General features: G+C 38.3%; 1 protein-coding gene across 4 annotated transcripts in view; it reads right to left on the bottom strand.

The window, feature by feature from the left end:
- Positions 1 to 23,580, bottom strand: part of ect2 (epithelial cell transforming 2) — a 58,404-nt gene that overhangs the window by 27,214 nt on the left and 7,610 nt on the right. For 2 of the 4 annotated variants that reach the window (XM_067432051.1, XM_067432053.1), the window contains exons 6-20: positions 18,704 to 18,793; positions 18,499 to 18,609; positions 15,987 to 16,060; positions 15,351 to 15,481; positions 14,985 to 15,100; positions 14,678 to 14,740; positions 12,846 to 13,068; positions 12,424 to 12,540; positions 8,326 to 8,450; positions 6,865 to 6,984; positions 6,722 to 6,790; positions 6,499 to 6,609; positions 6,213 to 6,309; positions 5,911 to 5,992; positions 1,827 to 1,905 (exon numbers count right to left, since the gene is read on the bottom strand). In XM_067432051.1, coding sequence (XP_067288152.1) covers positions 1,827 to 1,905; positions 5,911 to 5,992; positions 6,213 to 6,309; positions 6,499 to 6,609; positions 6,722 to 6,790; positions 6,865 to 6,984; positions 8,326 to 8,450; positions 12,424 to 12,540; positions 12,846 to 13,068; positions 14,678 to 14,740; positions 14,985 to 15,100; positions 15,351 to 15,481; positions 15,987 to 16,060; positions 18,499 to 18,609; positions 18,704 to 18,793 — 1,608 coding nt within the window. The remainder of the gene's footprint in view (positions 1 to 1,826; positions 1,906 to 5,910; positions 5,993 to 6,212; positions 6,310 to 6,498; positions 6,610 to 6,721; positions 6,791 to 6,864; positions 6,985 to 8,325; positions 8,451 to 12,423; positions 12,541 to 12,845; positions 13,069 to 14,677; positions 14,741 to 14,984; positions 15,101 to 15,350; positions 15,482 to 15,986; positions 16,061 to 18,498; positions 18,610 to 18,703; positions 18,794 to 23,580) is intronic. The other 2 variants (XM_067432052.1, XM_067432054.1) reach the window with 1 other exon arrangement.

The following is a 23,580-nucleotide window of genomic DNA, read 5'->3' as shown; positions in this document are numbered from 1 at the left end:
AGTGGTATGCATGACGGGAAAAAAAAGGTTGGGAAACTCCATCATAATGGATTCAATCTCTCTAAACTGCATACTCTGCTCTGATTTTTCAGATGGCCCGTGTCTGTTGTGATTGGTCTACCGTTTACAGCGCTGGTTGGAAACTGAATTTCAGCTCTGGAGACTTCCTCTAGCACAGTGATACAGATAGCATCGGTTTTATGCATCGTTTGAAAGTGCATGCAAAGCGGATTTGCTTTCACTGCGCAGAAAACCACATCGTCTTGATTGGTCGACAACACAAACTCTTCCTGACCTCAGTTAGAGCTAAAGTGTTTGACGGCAGGTCATTGCAGTCGTCATTTGTGGCAGCCAACAAAGACCTGGAATAATGCAAATTTGTTACGAACCGGTGTAGGTGTGCACGGGAGTTAGACTGGAATTACTGACAACTTGTTTCATCGTGTACTTAAGGGATGTCACAAGTACTGGTACTTTCGGTACCAAGTTGGTACTGAAATTTGACAAAAATTTAACTATACCAGTACTTCTGCAGTACAGAGCATATTCAGTACCACATAATAGGCAGAGCTCTGCTTTCAGTCGCTTCCATTTTCATCCAAGCGCAGGGCTTGGCTGTAGTCAAAAACATACTAGTGTCTGTGAATATTAAACAGCAAAATACAATTTAAATATTAATTCTCCACGTTTAAACGAATGGCGCAGATGCGCAGTTTCATTTAGGGCTCACGCTCACTCGCACAACACGTTGTCTTTTTAGCCGCTGCCATGTCACTATACGAGGATATGAACGCATAAACTCAGTTCTGAGAGTCACTTCATGAGCATTTAGCGTTTCACTTGTCATATCATGAACACAGACACTCAAAGGTCTTCCGTCAAAATAAAAGTTTGGTTTAACAAAGAAATTGACAGAACTATATCAGGCAAATGTTGTACAGTAGATTTAGCTATGTCTCAATGTAATACTAATATACTACCAATAATAATAATAATTATTATTATTAGGTGTGCATAGAGGGTTGCTTATTTTTCACTTGATCCTTTATATAAACAATGTTTAATTTTAAACAGCATTTTGTTGCCTTCAATTTCAAATGTTCAGGTATTATTTACTTATAATAATTATCATAAATAATAAACTCAGAATTTAATTAAAACTTGTTTTAATAGTTCAATTAAGTTTTACTGTAGTACTGAAATTGGTACTCAAAACCGTAAAATTATTATGGTATTGGTGCAGACTACTGGAATTTTGGTATTGTGATATCCCTAGTGTACTTTGAAACTTGTGCAGATCTTTTACATTCACCAACAGCTACATTACACACTACAAGAAAGCTAATATTCAAAAAAGCATAATAATGGCACTTAAACATCTATGTAAATTACATCTCTTGAGATTGGCTGTGCTCTATTGCAAAATAGTTGAATATATGTGGTCATGGTTCTGACCTCAACACCGTGATGATTTCTGAATGACCTGTTTTTTTATAGTTTTCATGGTCTGAGTGGACTGGCAGGGAAGTTTTGCTTGGTGAATGCTGGCTTATGCTTACATCATACTCTTCTTTCAAAAGAGCGAGAAAAATCCCTTGGTCATAATATGATGACTTCAGTTGTGTTGGTAGGGAACGTGAAAATGAGGTGAAGTTATTTGAGAGCTGTGACGGAGGGCGGCAATTTTCAGCAAATAAAGTCTTTCATTGCGATCTGTTGACTTAAAGCTTCAGAAGATTTGGAACATAGCTCTACTTGAATGAAGGCAAGTAAATGACAGAATTATGGGTGAACTATTCCCAGAAATGGGAAAACAAATTACTCACAGGGCAGCCGTCCACCTCATAAACAACATCAAAGATCTGTTTCTGTCCCTCCGTTTTCCTTTTATCCTCATTTATGTGTCTGGGAAAAGAAAGAAGGGAAAATAAATAAATAAATAAAGATAGATAGATAGAGAGCGAGAGAGAGAGAAAATAAAATAAATCTTTAGTTAAACACTGACCGTTTCAGTCAACGCGCCTCATTCATGAAACGAACAGAATTAATGTGCGTAAATCGCTCGTAAAGCTTTTCTAATGTAAATTTTCAGATTCACAAAAAAATTATTTTCAAAATGTTATTTGGTACGAATTAAATTAAGACCTGCTCTTTAACCTGTGTGAATGGTCCATAACACCATTGAATATTCTATATTAATGTTCGAATTTAGGAAAAACGACTACATTGCTTTTTGATCCACTATGTACCATACAAATATTTCATGAGATGATTTGCCCTGTACATCATTGGCCTTTTTTTTTTTTTAACTGTTCATCTTTGGATAATTGGCAGCACGTCCCTGTTACTTTTTACCCAGCCATCCAATCACAGTGGAGGAGGGGTGGGACAAATACTACACCGACCAATCATACTACTTTTACCTAGACTGAACTATGGAGAGGTTGATATTGCTTTTTACTGCATTTTTATAATCAGTAATATTTTTCTAAATGAGATACAAGTAACATTACTGCCATGGATATCCTGTTTCATATCAACCAAAGTACACTATGTACAGCAGCCACGAGCGTGCCATCACTTACGCCGCTTGTAACCCATTGAGATACGCCATATTGTGTACCAGGTATGCAAACACATGTATGGTCAAAAAAAGAGAGGTAATCGAAGCCCCTGCCCCGTGGCTAATATCCAGATGCTTACATAGCCACCAACCCCTGCCATCCCCGGCCCACCCATATAGGCACAGAGTAAAATGAAATTCTAGTAAATGTGTTGCAGTGGCAGATACCAGACAGTGGTCTTCGTTATTTTTTTCAAGAAAGCCACACTGGAAGGACAAAATCAATAGGAGAGCCACTTTTAGCAAACTGTAAAAAGTTACATCCAATAGCATATCTGCTTATCAATCTTTCATCCCCGAACATACGATATGCAATGCAATAAATACAAAAGGCAGATAGATAGTGGGTATGCATGCATAATATATTTTTATGGCCCCACTTTATATTAGGTGGCCTTAAGTACTATGTACTTACATCAAAAAATAAGTACAATGTACGTACTTACTGTGTTCAAATTGTATTACAAAACACTTTGCTGATATTGAGGCGGGATACGGGTAGAGTTAGGGACAGGTGTGGTGATATGGGTAAGTTTAAGGGTAGGGTTAGGTGTAAGGGAAGTGCCAACTGTGTAATTACAAATTTAACTACAGAAATTAAATTACAGACGTAATTACATGCAGGTATTTTTTAAAATCTAAGTACAATGAAAAAACATGTATGTACACAATAAGTGCATTGTATCAAATTATTAATTACAATGTTAGTACATAGTAGTTAAGGCCACCTAATATAAAGTGGGTCCATTTTTATTGTAAACTTTCTTTTAGTGCTGTCAATCGACAAAAAAAGAACGAATAATCACACATTTTTCTGCAATTAATCACAATTAAAGGGGGGGGGGGGGGGGGGGTGAAATGCAGTTTCATGCATACTGAGCTTTTTACACTGTTAAAGACTTGGATTCCCATCCTAAACATGGGCAAAGTTTCATAAACTAAGTTGGACATTTGATGGAGTTTCTGTGTCAAAAATAATCCTTCTGGTTTCTCACAAGTTTCGGAGAGTTTTTTTTCCCCGAGTATGGGTCGGTCGGCTTGACGTCAACAGGGTGGAATGTCCTTGTATGGGTCGTATGGGCTCTTCTTCCAAAAGGGTGCGCGTGCGAGCGACCAGAGCAAGAGAACAAATGCACGCCCATAAACACTGCTCTCAAGGTGCAGATCCACTTGTCCGTGCAACACTTCTGTCGCGCCGTGTTCCACTTTATTCCTATGGGTGACGTCAAGCGGCTAACGTGCCCATTAACCGTTTTGCTTGTTACTGCTAAGGTTTAGTCACATACAATAGTCCATAAACCAAATCATGTCATAAACCATGAGTAAACCCACACAAATGTTGACAGGCCACTAAATACAGTACATACCACAGAGACGGACGTCCTGCTGTTGTTGCTTCTCCTGTTCAATTTATTTCAGCCTCCGGATCTGATTCTGGGTCATACATGTATTAGTTAAATCTGATTGATAGCCAGGGTTTATTAGAGTAACGTTTTCTTCTCCACGCTTGAGGATGTCACAGCTTTCAGACGCTCTCATGCAATAGCTGCGTGCACTCGTGATTCTTTAGCTCCGCCCACACAATATGCTTCCATCTGCTCTGTTTTTTCCGGAAAGACTTGGTACAGCCTTTCTTTCTTTTATAAATATAATAAAACTAAAGACTTTTCGGAGATATAAAGGATGCAATACTACTCTATAGGTATTTAAGATTGACATGAGATGACTGAAACAGTGTTTCAAACTGACGTGAAAAAAGCAGGAGGCGCTGAAAAGCAGTTTGCATTCATGGTGTACATTTGACCTCACCCAGCGGAAGTGATGGCACGCTTGCGGATTTTGTACACTGTTGTATTTGAGGTAAAAATGTATATAAATACTGTTCGGTTTCTTGCACAAACCGATCATTTCGTGTCTAAAGACATCAATGGGTCTCCACGAGCCACAGGGTTCAATTTGAAGTGTTTTGTGCATGTTTTTTACTCTCATAGATTTACACCCCATTGACATGCATTATGACTGGCACAGTGCAACGGTAGGAGTTAAACATCTTCAATTGTGTTCTACTGAAGAAACAAAGACACCTACTTGGATGTCCTACTTGTAAGCAGTAAGCAGATAAACATAACATTTTCATTTTTGGGTGAACTATTCCTTTAATTGAATATTTATTACTAGGCCAATTAGTCTTTTTAGTATTTATGCATAGAGAGTATGCATCGGCATCATTTTCCTGCCAGAACACACCCCCTCAGCCGGGCTGAGTTGCAGTAGAGCTGCTGTGTGACTTGAGTTAATAGGGGAAAACGCGAGTTGAGCAAACGATTTTCAGTTTAAACTAAAGGCGATATAGTGTTCCTTACAGCTTGCCGAAGATTCAGTGATCCATGGATAATGACATGCAGCCTGGAATCGTGTTTTCCTGACATTTTTATGAGGCTGATTTCGACATTTATAATTGTCAGTCATCACATTTTTCTAGTGAATCCCGCATATATATGCGGATGGGTCAGCGTATTAAAGAGTGTATGTGGTAATATACTTTATTATCACTAAAAGCTGTCACTCATTCAATAAACACAATATCACAAAGTTCCGCAGTGAAGCTGGAATACAATGAATCTCTTTTTTTCACAATGTCTGCACTTAAAGAGACGCACGTGTTAACTGAACTCAGCACCTCGAGTGGTGAGTGGATTCCAAATTCAACACCTGTGGTTGGCCAACTGTGTTGTAGATACCTACAATCATGTCTGTGATAGGCTACATTACTCACCGAAGCGAAAACACATTGGAAATTTAATCATTTGACGAGTGCAAATACAGATAACACACTGGCTCTTTGGCTAGCTCCTTTAAGCTAATAATATGCTATTATTACGAATTCTTACAGAGGATTAAGAGGATTACAGATCCTAGACTAGCAGTTATGGGCAGCTTTTCCCTCTGAAAGCAGAAGCAGCAGCAGGTGGCAATTAGCCTAGAAATCTAGACGCACCCTAGCGGCAGCAAATCTAATCTGCCGCGAGTGTCGTCTAGCAACTCTCAATAAAGTTCTGAGCTGTAAAAACCAAACTCTGGTCAGGTCAATCACATCGTGTATAGAGTCGGTGGGCGGGGCTTAACAAAAAGGGCAGTCGGTTTCATGAATGAGGCCCAATGATTTTAGCCCACTAAAACTCATCTGAAAAAGAACATTTATTCTTGGCGGAAAATTGTGGGTTGCCGAAATTTTGCACGACTAATTTATTTTAAGGACAATTTTAGGAGTTAATTGGAGGACTCACGTCATCACTTCCTTGAGAGACTCAATGGCTTTTTCAAGCGTCACTTTATCTGGGTTGTCATCTGATGTGTGTTTCTTTATATCTGCAAAGAACAAAATCCAGTTTAAGTCTTGATTTCTTGTGTCAGTGGTGAAAAATTTTGTTTAAAAAGTTTGAATTTGGGAAAACCAAGAAACAATCAAACAACTCCAAAGCGCCTTTAAACCATTAAATTGTATGGATTCAGTAAGATTTGCTGAATAGAAACAGCTGTTTGTGTGTCTTTCACTTGCATCATGCCGACAGCCGTATTCATGTGTTACCGTTCAGCAAGAGGGCGACGCTCGGCAGTCTCTGTACTGGACGAATCAAAAGCTCAACGAGAGTCTGACGGCCACACTCGGGTTTAGCCTGATTAATCTAAATAATAAAATGAAAGATGATGTCAATAAAAGCCCATTCAAAACCACTCTACTATAGTCAGCCAACTCAAAAATTATCAGAAAATGGGCACCCTAAGGTCTCTGTTAAAAAAGAAAAAGGTCTTAATATATGGGTTTCTTTATAGTATAAAAGCCCTCACACACAAACACAAAAAGATGTCAGTACCTTCAGGAACGCATGAAACCTCGGCTTCTGTCTCTCACATCTCACTATCGTCTCCTTGCTCATCTCAAAGAAGTTGACAAATGGTGGGTAGGCCTTCACAAGCTCTCCAGACTGAGAGAATTTTAAAAAATAAAGAGAGATCACAAAAGCTGCCATTCAGTATTTGACTGCATTATGAGCTCCACGCCAGAGGAGGTCGAGTTCAAAGATTCATCACACTCACATATTTCAGGATAATGTCTCCAACGCTCCTCTCTTCAGACCAGTTCATCACCAACTCCTCGAGATCCGCCTGTCAAAGCCCATTCATCAGCTAACACGGTCAACACAGCCTTTACTCAGCGTTTTGGAAAGGTTATTGCCTACCTTTATTCTTGTGTGCACATCATAGATGTCTGGAATACTGCCAAAGATGGTCTTGATCTCTTCCTGAGCTAGAATGGGGCCGCCCACCTGCCCCTCTTTCTCCAGTGGGTATTTGAAGAGCTGAAAGAGCCAACGCATAAAGGAAATTAGATCACTAATGCAGGATGGACACAGAGACACTCACTAAAGCAGCAGGACTTGACAGTAGAAGCCTGCATTCCTGCAGGATCACTGAAAGGACCCGATTAGATTGTTGCGGCACTGGACTAAACCTCTGATTTGTAGGCATGAGAGGGTGCTATTTTTAAGATATGTCAGCCAAAGCAGGCAGACTTATAGCAGAGTGGGGTGATAGTTTGCAATATTTTTCAGTCTTTTGACATCATTTTAAAATAAACCTTAAAACTGTAGTTGATACACTACCATTCAAAGTTTGAGATGCGCATGATTTTTTTAAGGCACAGTTTCACAGACAGGGCTTAGACTAAGCCAGGATTAAGCCTTAGTTCAATTAGGACATTTAGCTTTTTTGACATACCTTATATGCCCTTATAAACATACCTTAGAAAAAAAACATCTTGCATCTTAAAACAAAACAACGCAACAGACATATTTTTAAATATATGCCCGTGCTAATTCCTTTCAGTTAACACAGCTCAAACATACATTTTAGTCTGGGACTAGGCATAAGCCTTGTCTTTGAAACCGAGGGTAAAGTTAAAAAAAAAAAAAAAGTCTCTTATGCTCACTAAAGCTGCATTTGTTTATTTAAAATGCAGTAAAACATTTATAATTTTGTGAACAGTATTAATTGTTAAAACTATTTTCTATTTTATTATATTTTTAATAGAAATATTGTTTGGCATTATGAATGTCTTTACTGTCACTTTTGATTCATTTTATCAAATTCTTAAAAAAACTAAATTACCCCAAACATGAACACAAGTGCATAAAGAAATATAATTTATATAAATAAAATAAAATATAATATAAAATAGTAAACAATTATTTTATTAAATAAATATATAATTACAATATAACTGTATAATAAATTGTTGAGAACATGAGGAAATGATGAACAGTTCTACGCGAGTGAAATGAAACTGGGAAAATCAGTGCAGATCTCTACTTGACAGCTACTCCATAAACTTAATAAAGATCCAGTGGACCACAATGGAAAGGTCAGGCTATTCAGTATTGCCTGATGATCTGACTCCACTGTTCAGTGAAATTTGCACGGTTCTGATTACGGGCATATGATGTGGCATTTACTATGCAAGCAGACACAGAAGTGTGTGTGCGTGTGTTTGTATGAGCTCCACATGTAGGGGTGCAAATCAAAGCTCAAATGTCCATGGCATTCGTGCCCAAACCTAATTCATTTTCCCCCCTACTGGTCAGATGCACTGTTTTAGTTTGATAAGACCACAGCCAGGTACTGCGGATTGCCATTTTCCAAACCTGCAGGACCGTGGCCAGGATATCAACGTAGTTGCTTTCGGTTTGGTAGAGCTCCTTGGAGACCTGCCATCGTGCTGACTGCTTGGGAAGGGCGGGAGTTGAGCTTTTGGGGGGTTTAGAATGTTCTGAAACACATAAGCAGGCATGCAGGGGTTAGCCACTATAAATCACAGTTACTTCTCATCCTATGATATGCTTTATCTGCTTTGTCAAAATATATATGATTCTATAATAATAATAATGATACGTTTTATTTATAAAGTGCCTTTCCAGAGCTCAAGGACACTTTACAATAAACAAACAACAATAAAGGCAATAGACAAAAAGAGCAGACAGAACAACAGTAGGCAATTGAGAGTGAAAGTACAATAACTGACAAATTGGGTAGATGGGGCAGCAGCAAAAAAACAAAAAATTCTACAGCCTCTACGTTTGACCTCTGTAATTGTAAACAAAATCTACTTTACCACATATTAACAATGATTTGCTCAGGTGTTCAAATACTTATTTGCAGCTGTATCATACCAATAAATCATTAAACAATCATACATTATGATTTCTGGATTTTTTTTTTAAAGATTATGTCTCACAGTGGACATGTACCTACGCTGACAATTTCAGACCCCTCCATGATTTCCAAGTGGGAGAACTTGCAAAATAGCAGGGTGTTCAAATACTTATTTTCCTCACTGTATATATTAAATTAGTTAAATTTGCAGTTAAGTACAAGGAAATGGAGGAATTAAAAGTAATGTTCCACGTTGAATAGAAACAAAAATAAAAATCAACCAAGGACCTATAGTAAAGAGGAAACTGCACCATTGTATCTGAATTAAGTTCAGCTGTATTAAATCTAATCATATGCACATGTAAAAGGGGTAGTCTACTCAATTTTAATTTTTATTTAAAAATCTGAACGACTTCCATTCTTATGTGGAACACAAAAAAATATATGTTGATAACTAAACAATTTTTGTTCCCATTGACTTCCATTATATTGGAAAAAAAAGTAAATGGGGAAAAAAACTGGCTATCAGGATTCTTCACAAAAAAAATTGGTCTAATGACATTAGGTCGAGTAATTTATGTCAAAATTATCGACATTATGCCACAAATTAGTTTAAGGCCGTTCACACTTGGCAGGTTTTGCTCTAAAACAAACTCTGGTTCTATTGCTCTGTTAGCGCAGTCGATTTGAATAAGTGTGAACGCTACCTTCCGAAACCTGTTGTGGACCAATCAAGCGACTGAGATTAAGGTTTGGGTATCAAGAACCGTAGGGCCGGAATCGCGGAATTGGCATAACGCGAAATCTGCATATTAAAGCGGAATCTAGTGTTAATGCAGATTTTCCCAGAATTGTACATATTTGGAATGAAATTCTGTTTTGTATGGGAGAAGTCATTTCAGCTCCCCCTTCAAAACAATGAAAGTATAGGGAAGTTGGCTCCACGGCTCTGCTTTCGTCAGCGAAAAAGTTAAGAAACTCGAATATTTATGATAGGCAGCATATATCTGCTGCAGATGCGACTGTGTTCCCCTCTGTTCCAAACACATAAGCATATAGCAATGCTGTATATAGGTAGTTTACATGATAAAAGTAATCTTAAGTTAAGATAAACCTCTAGATTTAATCATTTAAATGTGCCTTTGAAGGCAAAAACTTCTGGCAGTGTTGTTTTTGTGTATTTTATTCTTATTTTTCACAGCACTGGATATCATATTGTGATTATTAAACACACAGAACACTTTACTACATGATTTCATGGTGAAATGGGTTATTTTTCATGTTAAAGGGGGGGTGAAACACTCAGTTTCAGTCAGTGTCATGTCAATCTTGAGTACCTATAGAGTAGCATTGCATCCTGCATATCTCCGAAAAGTCTTTATTTTTTTAATAATTATATAAGAAAGATGCACTGTTCCGAGTCTTTCCGAAAAAAGCCGAGCGGGTGGGGGCGTATCGTGTGAGCGGAGCTAAATAATGACGTGTGCTCGCTGCTGCTATGTTGAGTCGAGTGCGTCGCGGGAAAAAAACTTTATTCAAAATAAAAATATGGCTTAATCAGATACAGCCATACATCTATGATCCGGAATCAGACCCAGAGGCTGCAGTTGAACAGGAGCAGCAGCAAAAACGACTAGAGCAGGACGTCTGTATGTGGTACAAGTTATACACTAACTATATAATATGCTTAGCGGCTTGTGTTATTTACATATTTACTTGAATTATATCGTCGTATTTTTGTCTTTGAAGATGTACATGTGGGAAGTACAGTTGTGCACGTGTGTTTGTGTGTTTACGCGTGGTTTGTGTAGACAGTAAGCGGACTAAAAAAAACACAGACATTTGAAGCAGTCTCACTCACCCTTCTAACGTTGGGACTGCTCCATCATTCAGCATTAGGCGATTGGGAAAATCCGGCGTCGAGCTGGGCCTTGTTTATGAAACAGTCGGCACCGAAATGCAGCGAACAGATATAAACATTCGCGCAACTCAGTTGCTGATCCGGAAAAGCAAATTACATCCACTGTTGCCTTAACACGGGGTTTTTAGCGAATCTGTGCAGGACTGTCTTGGTCTGGCAACCAAAAACGCACTTTTTTGGTGACATTGTTATGTGCACATCACCTGTCCAGCATCCTACAAGCCAGCGCTTTGATGGGCGTAGGCTGTTACTTTCGCTCTCTCCCTCTCTCTCTCTCACGCGCTTCCGGTAGAATTGTCCGTAAGGCCCATACAAGGAAATTCCGCCCCCATTAACGTCAAAGGGGACGCATGATCTCAAAAAACTTGCCGAAACTTATGACTAACCGGAAGTAGTATTTTTGACAAAGAAACACTCCCATCAAACGTCCACCTTAACTTTTGAAACTTTGTCTATGTTTAGTATGGGATTCCATGTCTTTAACAGTGTAAAAAGATCAGTATGCATGAAACAGCATTTCACCCCCCCTTTAATATTCAGCTTTAATTTTTTTTAGAGTAAAAAGAGGAAAAGCGGATTATTATGAAAAACTGTCCATTTTTTAACTTTCATTTTAACTTATATAAAATAACAATGTATTTTAGTGGAAAGTTTAAAGCTCATTACCATTAATATTTAGTTATGACTTGAAGTACTTGAAGTGCAGTGTTATGTTGCATCATGCAGTATTTGTCCTGAAAAGTAAATATGAGGTTTGTTACCTCAATAAATTTAAGGTCATTCCTATTTTATGTTTTATATTATATTAACATTAAAAGCACTCTTTTTACGACTGAAATAACAGTTAAGGGTAAAAAAATAAATAAAAAAAAATTAATTCCCAAAAATTAAAACGGAAAAAAGGGAATTCCCCAAAATAAAAATAAATAAAAATGATTTCGTAAAAATTTAAACGGAAAAAAATGATTTGGGGGAAAAATAAAACTTTTATAGGGCCCTAGAACAGGTTCCATTTTTCCATTAGAACTTCAAAGAACAGAAGATTCGATAAGAAACGCACATTCCAATTCCAATAAAACAGGACAATGCCACAAGATGCGACCCTAAAAAGGACAGAACACTCAAGGCTTGCCTGGATCTTCATATGACAGGAGATATGTTAGACATTACAGTTCGGTAGAGGCATAAGAAACGCGTCTCCTACAACGGAAATTCCTGCCACTGTTTTGACCCCATTACAATTTATCAGCTGGTAAAAAACCATATGTACACAAACACAACGAGAGCATTTAGCCCAGCAGACAGCATTGTTTTGGTTATTGCAAGTATATATTTAAAGTGTAGTTGCAAAATATGTATATTTTTCTTGTTTGTTTTGCATCTTTAGGGTCGGTCTTAAAAATTACACTGTGAATGCCAAGCGAACCAAGTTTAAATGTATTGTTTTCTTTTTTGGTCCGGACCTACAAGTGTGAACAGGCCCTAAATTGTCTGAACATTGTGCATTCCTTTAAAAGGAAATAATATAAAAAATAGAAGAGAAGAGAAAAAGAATAATAGAAGACAATACGAGATACATTTGATCAATTTAAGCCACCATCTTTTCTCCAAAAGACCTACAGTAATATCATGGGTAGATCCTACACCCTGGGCTAAAGTTGAATGTCACCTGTCTGGTTTTCCTGTCTGCACACAGGAGTGCTTGTACGCTGCAGTGGCCACTCATTCTCTGATCTACGCTGTCTGGCACTCCTCCGCCTACCGCTGCTCCTCCTGCACCTGAGCTCTGCAAAAGACAGCTGCCTCACTCATCTAAAACAGACCCTGACCACTCTTCTGGTTCATCTCAGCCTTGCCTGGGATCGACCTGGACCTCAGAGATCAAAGCCTGGAGTTCTGGAACAGAACTCTTACATAATGCATAATGGGAACTTCGCAAACTTTACAACCAATCAGGGTGATGTTTTTGTTTTTTACTGAATGTTAAAACATTCTTCTATCCATTTGTCTAACTCGTGGAAGACAGGAAGCGTTGTATTATATATTATTTGGCTGCATTAGTCGCATAAAATGCCAGAGTATTCATTTCACCTCCGCTGGTTTTGCATGTGTCAGGTGTGTTGGAGATGTCCAGCAGGGAGCCCATGGAGAGGGAGTGCTCAGCCGAGGGCCTCTTGCGTGGTGGGAAGGGAGAAATCTCTGTCTCTTTGGTGAGCTGAGCGAGTGTTTCTCTGAGACGACGACGTTTCCTGCCACTGTTGGGTGTTGTGAGAGACAGCATGGATACAGCTTTCTTCATCGCAGGACTCTCCGGCTGAGAGAAAGACACAGTGACAACATATATAAGTGAACTGCACTTTTGTGAAGATGTAAATTCAATCACAGTTCTTTACTAAATGATGCAATGCGTCATGAAATATGATTGGCACAATTTTGGCAGTATAAGGTGCTGTTGAGAGGAGGTATAAATACAGATAACTAGTTAGCATTTTAGCTATTCTGGATATATCATACTTAACATTTTTGGGTAAATAATACCTATTGTCATGTTTTACTCACCCTCCATATGTTCCAACCTGTATGATTTTTTTCCCGCATAACTCAAAAGAAGATATTTTGAAGAAAACAATACAGTTTTGTCAAACATGAGATCACAAAACAAAACTGTTTTCTACCTTGATTCATAAACTTAAATTTTTGTATTTATTTGTATTGTTCATTTTATACTTGTTATTGTTATTCTCTGATTTACACATTTTGAGCTGTATTTACAATGCTTTGTACTCATTGTTTTTTGTATTATACTTGAAATGTCTGTACTTGAACTACCGGTAAATAATAAAATAAAAAATAATTAAAAAACAAATTATTATTTTAAAGATAAAAATGTCTCCTGACACTAATAGTCATACTAATCTTGTACTTTCATTTTTAAGTAGGCTACATACAAACTGAAAGTAATATTATTTTTATATTAATGGTACAGCAAATGTTTTTGCTGTATAAAGGCATACATATGTGTTTGATCAAACACTCATCATATAATATAAAATGAAGTAAAACCAGTTTAATAAACTAATTTTGAGTGACATTAATCAAGTAAGCAAAACAAACAACATTTTATCCAAAAAAACATTTATTCAATAGTCATTTTTACCTAAGTTTTTTAAAACGTCAGTTGAATTTGTCATCAAAGGCTTGTGTTCTAAGTCAAAACTCATTCCTGCACTGAATCATACGATAGTAAAACTAAGGTTACCGCTGATTGGCCAACACAGTCGCCAGGAGGAAGCTCCTTTGACCAATGAGAAAACTCACCACGCCCCTACCTCCTGCCACGCCCATTACTCCAAGCTGCAGCTACCCGTCTCTTCATTTGACCACAGATTTGTTTGTAAACAAGAGACTTGATTTGCAGACAGGATGAGATAACATGAATGTAGGGCTGTAATCTCCCAGTCGATTAGTCGTCCATAGGTTCTGGCTCGACCAAAAATTCTGATTTGTCAGTTTTGCCGCGTTTATTTCATCAGGTGGAAAGCACTAATTGCTAATAGGGGTGTTTTCAGAGCAGTTTTCATATTGCACAGGTGCACGTGATGCAATGCTGTCAGAGCTGACACTCGTGTCAGACTAATTTCAGTGCAAAATAGCCTGTTACTTATTTATTATGATGTTTTTGAATGTAAAAAACATGCGAACGTCATTAGTTGACCTCAGACAACAGTATAAAAAAAGTCAGATCTCTTAGATTTAAAAAAATTAAATAAAATTTCGGACATTAAAAATCACTTTTTACTTCTACAAAAGCACATACCGTCACTTCAGAATTAATTGTGAGCTTTGTCTTAAAAGGTTTATATGTTAATCAAAACAAAAAAAATCAACATTCAAAAGCAAATTCATTTTACATGTTTCCTCACCTTTTCATAAGAATACATCGATTCACCAGCACGGGCGTCCATTTGAATACTGCCCCAAAACCACTGCAGAAAAAGACAGAATGAGAAGTACACAAAAATAAGATGCATTTTATTAAAACCTTAGCTACTAAAGCTACTAAAACCCCTGATGAGTGCCAAAAAAAGATTCCCACTCCTTGTAACCTACTAGATAATGGAATACAGACAGTAAACAGCATAAAATAACAGGGTGTATTTTTACACACTATTATTAAAGACCCACACAAAGTCCAGAGTGTACTTGCGAGATGTTAAGTCAAGTTCATACCTCCTGCTTCACTACATAGAGTCTTTTCAAGGGAGTAAAGGGCAGTTCTTTAATGGAGTTCTCCTCAACTACCATGTGGGTGCACCTTTCATCACCCACTGCCTGGACCCGTCCACCTGAACAAAACAAGCAGGACAAGCTCTTTTAAAAAATCCTCCTCAAGCAGAAGTCAAGGGTCATTTGCTTTTACAGGTCTAGCAATAAAACAGAGACACATATCGTGGGGTCAACAACATCTCAGATGCATCAGAATGAAAAGCTTTAGTTAAATCGAGAAGTGTTTGAGCAGAAGTTGTGTGACATTTGAAAACCTGAAACATTTTAGATTTGTTTCAGAAAAGACACTGATGCATGAGAGTTCAGTACCGTGTTTCTGAGTCCTCTCCTCCATGTTAGTTTTCTCCTCCTCAGAGAATCCCAGAAAGCTTAAAACGCAGTCCTGGAACGGAGGGACTTTAAACTCTGTGCGGAACTCCTCGTTGCCTGCGTGGAAATTACTTTAAAAAAAACAACAACAAAAAACAATCAGACACACCACAATTTGCTACAAAAATAAGTGTGAATATGTTACAGTTTTAGAAGACACTTGACTATTAAAGATAAGCAGTGCATTGGCATTTTAAAATTTTGCACAACAAGAAACATGGATTGGACCATTTTGATTTCATATTGGTTTTAAGTTCGATCTCCATTAAGTCTTGTGAACCCAGAGGGTACAGAGAAAAAACCATTTGAGTCAACATCAAGCTCAGAGTGGCAGGTCATTAATGTGAAAGGTCAGGTTCAATGTTTAATACATGTGTGGAAAATGTCAAAACCCAATTGCAGTGGAAACCACTTTTAATATGGAAGCAGGGAGTGTTTATCTGGTTTGCGCACCAGTGGCTGGACTTTTCATGCTCATCATTCAGTTTTTACTTCTATAAACTCACATACATAGTGAGGGGAAATAACACAGGGGGTAGTTTTATGTCAGAGACGCACACACACTCAATATCTTACATGTCATCTCTGTGCTCCCATGCCTTCCGTATCCACTCAGGAGTGAGGATGGGTGTGCCCATGCACACTGCCAACTAAAAAAAGAAAGAAAGCAGTGAATAGCATCAGGAAGGAAGAGATCCCCTCACCAAAATCCTGCTGGATGCATTATGCATGAGACTAATGAATGATTCAGCCCAATTCAGCATGCTGTGAGGAGAGATACATGAGAACTGTTTTAATCAAACCCTCTCTAAATAACAGAGACGCATCAACAGTAGACCACGTTATGGAGAGCACACCTGGAGTCTGAGGTGTCATCAGGAAATAGCCTTCACTTAACAAAAAGACATTTATCAAGAGTCTCTTTACAGAGATTGATTTTTTTTCAGGAATTCATAAATAATTAATGAGGAAATAAAAATCAATGCATTTAACAGTCTGGGTGATTGACTTTTCTGAAACGCTACAAGTCTGCAAAGGTTTTTGGGATTTGAAGGCAAGCGAATTTAAACGGTATCACATCACCTGATCTGTCAAGAACCGAACACTTAGATGGGAAGAGATCCTCTGACAGGAATATAAAGCGATCAAGTTTTGTGTGTTATGTAGCATTTAGGGACAATTTATATAAAATATATTTTGTCAATGTTTATTACAAAAATAAAAAAAAACATACAGAAAACATTTTGTCCTTAAAGTTAGGCAACCAAGGCTCATTGATGTCCATGTGGTCCAATCAAACAGACAAGCTACTGTAGCTCAAATTGCAAGAAGTTAATGCTGGTTCTGATAGAAATGTGTCAGAATACAGAGTATCGCAGTTTGTTGTGTGTGGAGCTGCATAACCGCAAGCCAATCAGGGTACCCGTGCTGACCCCTGTCCACCAACAAAAACACTAACATTGGGCATGTGTGCATCAGAACTGTAGAGCAATGCAAAAGAGCAATGGAAGAAGGTGGCCAGTCTGATGAATCAATGGCACCAGGATGCACTATAGGAAAAAGGCAAGCCAGCGGAGGCAGTGGCCCTCATTTATCAAAAGTGCGTACACCAAATTTCCAGCGGACACCTGGCGTGCACCCAAAACCACAGTGGCTTTGAGATTTATCAATATGGACGTTGGCGTACGGTGCGTTCAAATGCTACGCTAGCTCAGGAGGTGGTGTATGCACATTTTGAGTTAGTGGGAAAATGCGCAGAAAAACAATTCCTAACACCACAAAACCCACTGACAAAGATGCTATATTATGACCCACTGTAAAAAAAAAAAAAAAAATCACTATTGTACACCCCAATACATGTGACGTGATATGAAATTAAATGCTAATCATTTCAAAACGTGCTGTAAAATAATGCATTGTGACAGGTCATTTCTCATCCAAACAGCGATATAAACTGCTGGAGTGCGCTTCACAACCTCCACACTATTAACAGTACTCGTAATTTCGGTCCATATTTTGTTTTTTGATCTCCACGTCGGGGAAGTTTCGCTTCTTTGCCGTCTTCCGGGTGTCCATGGCGTAAAATGAGGGCGTGGGGGAGGCAGAGACTTGAATATATAGGGGCGTGTTATTCCAATGATAATCCTTTTCAGCCGTGGCATTTATCAAGGGCAGGTATTGCGTACACCTGGATTGCAGAGGTGTGCACAGCTTCATAATTTAGGGCGGTGAGAGGAGTGTAAGCATAATCTTATGCCAACATATACGCCCGTTTCTAAGCAAGATTGGTAAATGAGGGCCAGTGTGATGCTTTGTTCCGCCTGGAAACCTTGGGTCCTGCCATCCATGTGGATGTTACTTTGACACATACCACCTATCTAAGCATTGTTGCAGACCATGTACACCCTTTCAGTACTTCCTTTTGGCTGTGGCCTCTTTCAGCAGGATAATGCGCCCTGCCACAAAGCAAAAACGGTTCAATGCAGTTTGAGGTTTTGACTTGGCCTAGATCTCTATTCAACTGAGCATCTGTGGGATGTGCTGAACAAACAAGTTCGATCCATGGAGGCCCCATCTCGCAACTTACAGGACTGCAGGATCTGCAGCTAACATCTTGGTGACAGATACCACAGCACACCCTTCAGGGGTCTAGTGGAGTTCATGCCTCAATAGGTCAGGGCTGTTTTGGCAGCAAAAGGTGGACCAACAAAATATTAAGAAGGTGGTCAATGTTATTCCTGATCAGTAGTATAAGCAATATCAGTAACGACTCAAATCCTGTTTTTCTGTCCAGAAGAGCATGAGTGCAAATGCGATAGTGATCTTATACACAAGTTTAATAAAATAAATAAGTTAATATTGTGTTGTTTTAGACATAATATTGTCTGTTTTGCTCAGTTTTGCAAACGAAAATATAAAGCAGTACAGTTTTGAACCAAAGTGTAAATCATCTTTACACTGGTGTATATGATTTGATCTGTGGAACAAATTAAAAACTTTTTTGCTTCTTCTGATGATTCAGTATAGGCAAAAAACTGTGGGGCTGAAGGATGCTATACATGTATGTGTGGATGGGATGGATACATACCCTGTACTTTTCTCCATGTGTTGAATGGGCAATGAGGTGTGAGACTTTAGCGCTGTCAAAGTCTTTTCGGATGGTGCCCCCCATGTGATGCACAAGATTTACCAGGGTAACCTGAAGAAAAACAGTTAATTAATATTAACTGCAAATAATCTGACAGTGACATTATGGGCTGTTTTAGTCAGATGAGCAGACAAGCAGAACTCACCACTTCGTCTTTTCTACGAAATCCGGTGAAGCAGAGAGACAAGTTGAGCATGGTCATAGAGTAGAGAGGCCTGGAGGAGAATGGCAGGGGCTACGAAAGAGGGCGTGGAGAATTAGAATGATGGAATACATAATACATTTTTATAAATAAAATCAGAGCACAAATCTGAGGATGCACACCAAAAACAGACTGAGAGAAAACAAAACTGCCAAAAATGCATTGACAAAAATGCCTTGTCGCGTAGTCCTGATCTGGTCGATCGGGACTACGCGACAAGGCATTTTTGTCAATCACCGTATAGGATACAGGAAGTCAGAAGACGTGACTAAGTCACCTACTTACATAGACACCCTCAATGTACAGTGACAGAAACTTATTACAACTAAATGCCCTGAAATGCAGGCGTGGTGTGAGCATGGCGTTTTTGTTGCGTGTCAGCCGCGGGGCAGCTGCCTGGCGTTTTTTCCGTCTTTGCACACCAAAAGCGTGTCTGACACGGTGCTGCTGCTGCTATTGATGTATGGGGAAGCCCTATACTTCATGTTAAATATAAATGTATTGCCTATTGATACAGCAAAGACAACGTCGGCAGTAGCCTATTGACCATACATATCTATGGTATTGATGGCAAAATAGGCTACAGAATATTTTGTTCTGTATTGACAGGTTTAACATTTCAAAATCGATAATTATGTTGTCTTTTATTATTACAATTAGGCCTATATCTGCATTTATGTTAACCTAGACTTTCAAACATGAAAATGTCATTTATTAATATGTATTTGTGTCAAAATGACATATCTTTTCCTATTCTATTTTGCCTGGAAACACTTCCAACACGCTCGCGTTACGTGAAAAATAGGCGTCTCTTCTATTTGAAGCATGCACGCACCCGTGAGCCGCAGGCAGTGTGCAAGCTCTAACCGGTTAACATGGGAGCCGAAATAAAAACGGACACGCCACGCAGCAGAGACGCTCACGGCACGCTTGCAGTGTCCCAGGCCTAAGCGAAATTAAAAAACAAACTGATGAGATGCCATTTTGAACTAAATCAGGCCAAAAAGAACTTCGTTTGAAGTTCGTTTTGGAAGTTCGAAACTGCTTGCCAAAGTAAACTTTCCGGAAACGTTCGCTATGACCGGTGCACACCTTTGCACGACTATTGGTCCGTGGCGAATACGTAATTGGTGTGCGCGGAGGCTCAGCCTTCTTACACATGGAAATCTTTTCTGGTCCATATCTCCTGTTCGAGGTCAGACATCCAAGAGAGAAAACATGAACACACTGGAAAGCTGCTTTACAGTAGAAAATTAAAGGGTTACTTCAGCGATTAGCATATGGCTTTGTATCAGTAGAAACCCTGGAGTATATTCAAATGATTGTACTTCATTATATGGAACAGAAACGTTATACGTAAATAACGTATTTAATGTAGTGTCTTCTCCAACTCAGTCACACTAATCCAATAGCGGTGGCTTTGGGAATGGCCTCACAGGGCAGCGAAGCATTCTGGGAATTGTAGTCTTTCATCCCCATGAGACAAAAATACATTTTCTGTCTTTTCTCAGTCTAGAAAGCACCAAATTCAAAAATAATTTCACATTTCTACTACATTGATGACCCAGTTTAAATACAGATTCAGCTTCCCAGCGCTGAAGTACTCCTTCAAGTTGTACTTCAGATGAAACAAGACACTGACGCGTTTTTCATGTTTAATACAATAAGGCTGCTTGATTTTAAGCATTCTATTGTATAAAGTGCTTTATAAATAAATGTGACATGACTTTACTAGAGCGGCAAATTGCAGAGCTTGTGCAAACATATCAGGGATGGAAATTAACTTTTTTGTCCACCGGCCACTGTGGCTGGTGGATTTCATAATCTACCAGCCACTCAATGTTTTTACCAGCCACTTTCTTGTTTTTAACTGACAATGTGTAACTGCACGTGAAAATTAATACTACAAGCTCTACAATACTTAAGCTGTTTATTTAATCTCAAATCTCAATGAAATACTGACATTTTTTCACTCTTATACACACACAAACCATGAACTGATATACATTTCATTAAATGAGTAGGGCTCTATGTTCTCTCTCTTTTTTTTTTTTTTTTACCTGGATGTGGCATTTGGATGATTCTTTTATGGCTTCCAGTTTTAGGTTTTTAGTACCAACAATGAAACTACTAGTTTTGGCATCTTCTGAAGCGTGTTGACGACATACCGAGCAGAACATTGTCAGTAGGGATGCACCGAAATAAAAATTATTGGCTGAAACCGAAGCACTAAAAGAAATTATGCCAATTATCCATTGCATTTATGGCTAATGCTATGACTGAGTAACTTTACTAAAAATCAAGGCATTGCAATTGCATTAATTAATATTAAAGTTTCAAATAATAAATCAATTACAAATTATGCAAATATTTATTTAGCACATTGCAACATCAAACAGTATAAAATAAAATTCAAAGTAAAATGTTTAACTTGATCTCACTCATGTGTACATTAAATAATAATGTACAGGTCTACTAGCCAACAGAAATGTAATAAAGTAATCAAATGTAAAATAACTGCATATTTAACTGTTTAAATGAAAGATTATTCCTTATTAAACTTACAAAAGCTATTCAATCAAGAGCAGTGAGTGATGTCCTTATCGTTTGTTTGACATTAAACATAGCAGTAAAAGCTACTGCCCCTTTAAGACCTAATAGAGGGATATGCGTCATCTTTCACGAATGTATAAAGTTCACTTAAGGCATATTCAGACTATGTCTGCTAGAATTCTCATCAAGATGAACATGTTGGCATACTTTTTGTGTGAGTTTGTCCATTTAAGCACAAGACTTGAAAGAGAACTCAATATTTGCGCGCTGTGAGACGGGTGCGCGCTTCCGGATGACAGTGACGGATCTTCTCTCAGTGCGCGCGAGTTATTATGGTTATTATTCACGTCTTCTGGCACTACATCCGGGTAATGACGGCGAAAACGACTGGTCATATTCGGACATACGGCCGCACTCGCATTCACTGAACACAGTTTATAAAGAGGGTAAACAGTATGCTATTTTTATTTACCCGCCACGGTGGCCGGTAGGTGAAGCGAGTTTACCCGCCACAACGCAAAATCACCCGCATTTGGCTGGTGGCGGGTGCTAATTTCCATCCCTGAAACATATCCACGTTGCTATGATCAGATGCTTTTATTATTTATTAAATAAATGTTTGCTGTTTACTCCAGTTTGTTGTGCGTTTACTTTGTAATTCAGAGAAAAGTGCAGCACATATTTACATATTCATCTAAACGCGTTCTCAGCCATGTGGGCGGCATCTGATGTTCTCTAACAGTACGTTGCTTGCGTATTTACTTGTGAGTATATCAGGGCCTTAATTTTCAATCGAACCCTAACACATTGATGTGTTAACATTATGACCAGTTACAGGTGAAGCGAATATCATCGATCATCTTCTAACAAGGAGGAATATTACAATTATTACAATTTCTTGTAATAAATGTGCTGGATGCAGAAGAAATGGGCAGGAATAAAGATCTGAGCGATTTTGACAAGGACCAAATTATTAAAGGGTTAGTTCACCCAAAAATTAAAGGTGCCCTGGAATGAAAAATTTAATGAACCTCGCCATAGTGAAATAATAAGAGTTCAGTACACGGACATCACATACTGTGAGTCTCAAACTCCATTGCCTCCTCCTTCATATGTAAATCTTGTGAATCAAAAACACTACGGAAAAATAAGTGCTTATCAACATCCCAACTGTGAAGCAAGCATTGGGGATCATTTATATGCACGCCCCATTATTTACATCTGTCCAAACATGTTCATTGTCAGGCGGAATCATCAGAACTGCAGGTAAAAAAGCGTCATGCCAGGATAGCAAAAACGGCAGCTCTAATGGACAAGTTCCAGGCTGTGCAGGAGACGTGAGGACTTTTCTACCCTTCCCACAAATAAAAAATGTCAATAGTCATGGTTAATGTTTATAATCGGATGCCACAACAATTTAATTCAAGATCGTTCGTTTGTTCGGCCCATTTCAAGCAAGCTTCGCTCTTAAACTGAAGAAAGTGGCAATTACAACAATATTCCTGCAAGCAGTAAGTAGCGATTTTATCCACTTATTGACTGTTTAAACAATTTCTGATTAAATTGAAAGTTTCTTAGAAAGACAGCATTGTCTAGATAACGCAAGATGCTAGTACAGTAACAATAGGAAACTTCAAGTACCATGCAAAACTATATAGTGTGTCTAATGACAAAGGTTAATATTATTATATTACAAAATACAACCGTAGATATGTTGCTTACAGATCGTTAACTCGATCCTTTTAGCAAACGTCACCTTTTCCATCATATAAGTTAAAACGATAGTCATTTGACAAGGCTATTTATTTTGTAAAAATATATATATTTATATTTTTGATAACTTAATATTTTGTTTTTGCATGCTTGTATTTCAGAGTAAATCACAGTCACTGCATAGCCTACATTGTGACTAATGTTATATAAACATGCAATATCGTTGATAAACAAAGACGAGTCTAAAATCACTGGTTTTGGTTTTGTCTTAGAGAATGAAGAGTGTTCGTGTCGTGTGGTTGCCAGATTTACTTAAAGCTGCTGTCCGTAACTTTTTTTGTGTTCAAGATTTACAAAAATTATATAATGAGAATGTACAACATGAATCCATTTTCCAAACAGTGTTTTTGTCTTACCCTGAATCATTATGGTAGACTTATAATAAGTATTTATATTGGGACTATTTCAGGCCAGACTGGTAGGTACCACTGCGGAGGAGCACAGTTCCTGCGTGATCGGCCATACACATAAACAGAGAGAAGTAGATCCGGCTG

Source organism: Pseudorasbora parva, chromosome 22 (genome assembly GCF_024679245.1).
Source record: "Pseudorasbora parva isolate DD20220531a chromosome 22, ASM2467924v1, whole genome shotgun sequence".
Classification (NCBI taxonomy): Eukaryota; Metazoa; Chordata; class Actinopteri; order Cypriniformes; family Gobionidae; genus Pseudorasbora; species Pseudorasbora parva.
This window is presented reverse-complemented; position numbering and strand designations above follow the sequence as displayed.